This window comes from Coregonus lavaretus, assembly GCF_964263955.1.
Source record: "Coregonus lavaretus genome assembly, chromosome: 9".
In the NCBI taxonomy this organism is placed as follows: domain Eukaryota; kingdom Metazoa; phylum Chordata; class Actinopteri; order Salmoniformes; family Salmonidae; genus Coregonus; species Coregonus lavaretus.
Window position 1 is genome coordinate 7,151,630 of NC_139996.1, and position 6,919 is coordinate 7,158,548.

General features: G+C 45.9%; 1 protein-coding gene across 2 annotated transcripts; it reads left to right on the forward strand.

The window, feature by feature from the left end:
- Positions 1–37: 37 nt before the first annotated feature.
- Positions 38–3,801, forward strand: LOC311135131 (vesicle transport protein GOT1B-like). 2 transcript variants are annotated; one of them, XM_084169026.1, is made up of 6 exons: positions 38–160; positions 506–597; positions 2,092–2,270; positions 2,578–2,659; positions 2,930–2,971; positions 3,144–3,801. In XM_084169026.1, the coding sequence occupies exons 1-5, from the start codon at positions 136–138 to the stop codon at positions 2,966–2,968; spliced, it is 417 nt and encodes a 138-aa protein (XP_084025152.1). In that variant the 5' UTR covers positions 38–135; the 3' UTR covers positions 2,969–2,971; positions 3,144–3,801. The 2 variants fall into 2 exon arrangements, with proteins under 2 accessions (XP_084025152.1, XP_084025153.1); XM_084169027.1 differs by having other exon boundaries at positions 68–160; positions 2,930–3,801.
- Positions 3,802–6,919: the final 3,118 nt, after the last annotated feature.

A 6,919-nucleotide genomic window follows, 5' to 3' on the forward strand; every position in this document is an offset into this window, starting at 1 on the left:
TGCGTTGTTCCAGAAGACGTGACGCCAGCATCTCTCTGCTGTCAACAAGCTTCGCACCACATAGACTGCTAGTTAGCTATCTAACGATTATTGAATGAGAACAAGTTGTTTGCCAGTTGCTACACTGCACCCAAAATGATCTCTCTAACGGATTCACAAAGTAAGACCACTTAATTAATAAATCAAATGTTTTAAGCTTGTATCTTTTCTTTGTGAGCAACTTCTTCTAGCTAGCCGCTCACCATGATTGAATGAATGGCACCATCGCCCTATTTTATGAGCTCCCTATTATGAGCTTCAATGCTAGTCATATCATGTCACCTAGGTATCGCTAGCTAGAAGAATATGTACTGTAGTCCGTAGCTAGCTAGCTACCAACGCTTATTCATGAGTTCACTGATCTGTAGAGTGAGTGCCATATGAATGAATGGATGGATGAATGAAGGTGTCAATCAATGTCAATGGAAAGCTTAACTATGTATTGACATCTATTTTGGCTACACAGAGATCGGTATGGGGTTGACAGGCTTCGGCGTGTTCTTCCTCTTATTCGGGATGGTCCTGTTTTTTGACAAGGCTCTTCTTGCCATTGGAAATGTGAGTTGCAGCCCAAGCCTACATAATCATAATGTTGTGATGTATTCCATAGATGCCCTCTGTGTGTATGTGCACCAACTTTCTTTATGGTAAAGTTACAAGAATTACTTATTTCTGCTGCTATACCCCTTACTCTCTGGAATAAACACTTTCAGCTAGTGTTATGGAGGCCTTTGATGATTCTCTGTTGTAATGCATGGCGACAGTAATTGTCAGGGTTTCTGATCAAACCACCATGTCAGGACATGTTTAGCTGATATTATTGGTGTGGTGACCTCCAGCAGTTTGCATAGCTAAATGAAGTGATATGACAACGACATACTGTACTGCACTAGCCTTGCATCCAAAATGATTTCACTAAGAAATATTATTTCTCTCATATTTTTGGCACACATTTTTTTTTACATCCCTGTTAATGAGCATTTATCTTTTGCCAAGATAATCTATCCATCTGAGAGTTGTGACATATCAAGAAGCTGATTAAACAGCATGAGCATTACACAGGTGCACCTTGTGCTGGGGACAATAAAAGGCCACTCTAAAATGTGCAGTTTTGTCACACAACACAATGCCACAGATGTCTCAAGTTTTGAGGGAGCATGCAATTGGCATGCTGACTGCAGGAATGTCCACCAGAGCTGTTGCCAGATAATTGAATGTTAATTCCTCTACCATAAGCCGCCTCCAACGTTGTTTTAGAGAATTTGGCAGTACGTCCAACTGGCCTCACAGCCGCAGACCATGTGTATGGCGTTGTGTGGGCGAGAGGTTTGCTGATGTCAACGTTGTGAACATAGTGCCCCATGGTGGAGGTGGGGTTATGGTATGGGCAAGCATACGCTACGGACAACGAACACAATTGCATTTTATCGATGGCAATTTGAATGCACAGAGATACCGTGACAAGATCTTAAGGCCCATTGTCATGCCATTCATCCGCCGCCATCACCTCATGTTTCAGCATGATAATGCACGGCCCCATGTCGCAAGGATCTGTACACAATTCCTGGAAGTTGAAAATGTCCCAGTTCTTCCATGGCCTGGGATGCTCTGGATCAACGTGTACGACAGCGTGTTCCAGTTCCCGCCAATGTCCAGCAATTTCCCAAAGCCATTGAAGAGGAGTGGGACAACATTCCAAAAGCCACAATCAACAGCCTGATCAACTCTATGCGAAGGAGATGTGTCACACTGCATGAGGCAAATAAATGGTGGTCACACCAGATATTGACTGGTTTTCTGATCCACGCCCCTACCTTTAAAAAAAAAGGTATCTGTGACCAACAGATGCATATCTGTATTCCCAGTCATGTGAAATCCATAGATTAGGGCAGAGTGAATTTTATTTAATTGACTGATTTTAACTGTAACCTGGTAAAATCTTTGAAATTGTAGCATTTTGCGTTTATATTTTTGTTCTGTAAAAATCAGTTTGGATGCAGCCAGGCTAGTACTGCCAATCCTCTGTTTATTTTCCCTGTGTTTGTGTGTCAGATATTGTTTGTAGCAGGCCTAGCCTTTGTTATCGGCTTGGAGCGTACCTTCAAATTCTTCTTCCAGAGACACAAATCTAAAGCCACCAGTTTCTTCCTGGGAGGCGTAGTCGTGGTTCTGATTGGCTGGCCCATCATTGGAGTGGTGCTGGAGATATATGGATTCTTTCTCTTATTCAGGTGAGTTGGTCTGAAATGACAGTTGGTCAAAAATAAGTTGGTAAAAAAATGGGCTAATCTCAAGTTTTTTCCTCGATTCCTTGCTTCCTCTCTCCTCAAAATATCAGAGGGAAGTGATGAGAGCATTGGAGGAGAAACAACCTTGTATCCTTTCCTCCAATGCTCTCCCGTTTGCTTCCCTATAACATTTTGCGAAGTAGGGGAAAGGGGGAGGATGTGATGAATCAAGAAAAATCTTTTTGAGATTCACCCTAAATGACAGTCCTCAGATTCTCACCTCTCTGTGCCACTCTCTTCTCTTTTCCAGGGGCTTTTTCCCAGTGGCAGTAGGCTTCATCAGGAGGGTGCCTGTCCTCGGGTCCATACTCAACCTCCCAGGGATTAGTGGAGTAAGTATAAAGTTTCATGTTTATTCGCTGTGTGTAATGTGGCAAAGTTCATAGAATTGTTTTCGTCTCCTTGCTCCTTTTCATCTCTGCCCTGCGTCTCTAGGGGCCAGTTTTCCCAGACACAAATTAAAGCTTAGTCCTAGACTAAAAAGGGCTTAAATTGAGATTCTCTATTGAGTTTGCTTTTTAGTCTTAATCTGTGTCCAGGAAACCGCCCCTAAATTGTAAAGATTGTGGCATACTGATAATCGAATTATCTCTCTTTTTCAGTTGATGGACAAAGTCAGTGAGAGCAACAATATGGTATAACAGGTAACCTCTTTGGATTGGAAGATATTAAATTGCTTTACTCTATTCATAATAGTTTATAATGGTGACTTTGTTCCCTACTGGTCAACTACTATTGGTCAACATAAGTTAAAGGTCAAAGCTGTGAATCAAAAACGTATTTCTGTTCAAAGAAAAATTATGTTATTTTGGGCAGGTGTATGAATACGACTGGCATCGTAAAGTATATTTTGACAATAAGGAAACGGCCTCATAACCTGGTTGCCATTGATGGACATTGTTACTAAGGGACTACTTTATTTCAAGGCCCAATGGGTGAATTGGGCCCTTTTTGTGTTACTGCCCGTTCCTGATGATGATGATTCACACGTGACTGGACCAACCACTGGAATGGACATCTCTATGGAGGAGTCTGGAATCTGTTACAGATGCCTTCCTTCTAGATTAATAGATATGTTCTAGATTGGAATGTTCTGGAATGTTGTGCCTGTACTGTCATGAAGAAAATCGTTTTTTGGTTACCTTGATGATGAAGCGTTTAGAACACAGCTTGTTTTACACCTGGGGCCTGTTCAGGAGGCTGTAGCGTTACAGAACGTTCAGATAGAAATGTATAGTGTAGAACAGATATGATTCTGTCAGAGAATTACATCAGCTCTATTTGTTCCTTATTCTATCTGCAATGTTCAGAATGTTTAGCATCACCGAATACACTCCTGCCTATGAGTGGTATAACTGAGCTGTTGTAGATAAATAGCCCTGTGCGCACAACGGATACAATTGTTTTAGCTGGTCCAGGGCACTGTGTGAGCTGAATTTCCACATTTTAGACTATTCCATTGGTCCTATAGGAAACGATTAGTTACCGGAGTGTAACTCCAGTTCTATGAGTGGAGCGGAGCCCCATAGGGGAGCTCTGCTCCTAGTGGTTTACCCTCTGCCCTAAGGCAGCAACAGCCTGAAACAAAATTATGCACACACCTGCAGCCAATGGGAGCACAGGTGTCCCTATAAGAGGGGATGCCTCCCCTCAATCAGCCTCCCGAGATATTATCTTCAGCGAGACTAGAGAGGGTCGGCAGGGCCTTAAGTCCTATGGGGCTCCGCTCCACTCATAGAACTGGAGTTACACTCCGGTAACTAATCGTTCTATATCGTGGAGCTCCGCCCCATAGGGGAGCTCTGCTCCTAGTGGTTTAAGGCGGAGCGTAGCGCTCCAAAATGTACTCCCTGCCGAGCCTAACACTTCCCATTAAAAAATGAAAAGGTCAAGCCTAGCAATGGCTGCAACCAATTCCCGCAGTACTGCAACTAAGAACCCATACGGGCGTCACAATATACCGCGTCATCGGTTAAAGACCCGCCCCACCTAGTTCAATGGCAATGCCACTGACTAGTGGGCAGATCACCAGAATAGAAGCTATACTAATCTGTACTAGCAGATAGATGTGCCTCAATATCCTGTGAAAACACTACCGACCACTAATGGAATGACACCAAGTGTCACTCTACATTGTGTACACGGTAGACCGCCTCACTCACTCAATGGAATCCCAGAGATTAGTGGGCAGGAACAAAACATAAGTCATACTAAACTGAACAATCAGATAGATGACCTCACATTCTGTCAAGTCAATACATGCCTCTACTGTACTGAACCTGTCAGTCAGGAGTCATGCCACAAGATATGCTTTCCTATCCAAAGCGGACCTGATAGAAACCTGTGTCCATCGTCCTGCTTTTTCTCTCTTCTAGCTCAAGATTCCCCTTCAGCTATGCTGAGTACAAATCGAACCAGAGAGATAGAAAGCCTATCTATCAAAAAACATGTTTTCCTAACCAAAGCGGACCTGATGGAAACCTGTGTCCACAGTCCTGCTTTATCCTCTCTTCCTGGCTCAAAATCTCCTTTCAGCTTTGCTGAGTACAGACCGAGCCAAAGAGTTAGAAAGCCTATCTATCAAAAAACATGTTTTCCTAACCAAAGCGGACCTGATGGAAACCTGTGTCCACAGTCCTGCTTTATCCTCTCTTCCTGGCTCAAAATCTCCTTTCAGCTTTGCTGAGTACAGACCGAGCCAAAGAGTTAGAAAACATATCTATCAAAAATACGTCTTCCTAACCAAAGCGGACCTGATGGAAACCTACGTCCACAGTCCTGCTTTTTTCCTCTCTTTCTTGCTCAAGATCTCCCTTCAGCCATGCTGAGTATAGATCGAGCCAAAGAGTTAGAAGACATATCTAAGAGATAGAAACGGATAAATGGAGACGGTGTCGACCATGACGCTGCTCTACAAATATCCTCTACCCCTGTTCCTCTGAAAAGGGCAGTAGAAACTGCTACTCCACGAGTGGAGTGAGCTCTGATACCCTGAGGCAATTGTCGCCCCGCTGCCTCGTAAGCTGTCTCAATGCCTTCACAAAGCCAATGAGACAATCGCTGTTTTGAAAGTGGTCTACCTAATGCAGCCGCACCGTGACACACAAACAGCTGAGGCGATGACCTAATCGCTGCTGTGCGCTCAACGTAACACGCCAAAGTGCGCACTGGGCACAGACAATGAAGCTTTTCCTCACTCCTCTCCCCATGAGGAGGGGGAGAAAAAGCCCACAACTCCACGGTCTGTGATCTATATGCACTGCTAATAACCTTCGGCACAAACGCCGGGTTAGGACGTAACACCGCTCTGCTCAGATCGCCATTAATGGCAAGGCAGTCGGGTCTCGTCGACAGAGCACACAAATCACTGACACGCTTAGCGGTAGTCAAAGCGAGCAACAGTGCCGTCTTGATAGACAGCATCTTGAGGGGTATTTGATTCAATGGCTCGAACGGCGACTTACATAGCGCTTCGAGTACCAAAGCCAAATCCCACTGGGGCAGCGTGGCTCTAGGCATTGGCCTAAGCCGCCGCGTTCCCAATAAGAAACGTTTCACTAGAGGGTGGCTGAACACATTCGTTCCGCCAAACCCCTCATGACCAGCTGAAATCGCCGCTGCAAACACTCTAATGGTGGAGGGCGATTTCTGCTTATCAAACATAAACTGCAGAAAAGAGAGCACACTCTCAACCTGACAGTTCATGGGGTCCACACCCTGTGTGTCACACCATCGTGAAAAAACATTCCATCTGCTGATATACATCCTAGAAGTGGAACCGGCTCGTGCACCCTGTATGGTTCTGATCACTGCATCAGATAACCCACGGCGCCTCAACCTGTCCCATTCAGGAACCAAGCCTTCAGTGGTTGGCCGATTATGGGCCACTGCCCTATCGAGCCTCCCACCTGGGTCAACGCGTCCCGTCGATGTGGAATTGGCCAAGGTGGCGCAATCAACATCTGACTCATCTCCGCAAACCACGGAGCCCCTGGTCGATCGGGGGCTATCAATATTATTGACAGCCCTCCTGATCTCACCCTGGCTAGCAGTGGGAGAATGCAAGACAGCGGAGGGAATGCATACAGGAGAACTTTCGGCCACGGGTAGTGCGCGAATGCGTCTCTTCCCAGTGGTGGTTCGTCCTGTTCCCTCAGGGAGAACCATAGGGGACATTGCGCGTTCACGCGTGACGCGAATAGATCCACCTCGGCTCTCCCGAACTGTTCCCAAATTTGGAGAACAATGTCCGGATGCAGACACCACTCGTCGTCTCGAGGACCCCCTCTTGACATGAGGTCTGCTCCTACGTTCAAGTAGCCCGGAATGTGTGCTGCTCTCAACGAGCGAAGGTGCTTGTGAGCCCACAGCCACAATTCCTCTGCCGCCCTGTGGAGAGCAGGAGACCTGACTCCCCCCTGGCGATTTATGTGAGCTACTGTGGTCCGGTTGTCTGACCAGACCAGCACATCGCGACCCCGAAGGATAGGCGCGAAGTGGGTCAGAACCAGTCGAACCGTTTCCAACTCCAAGAGGTTTATGTGACGACCTGATTGAGGCCACACACCTCCTATCGCTTGAGTCTGACATGT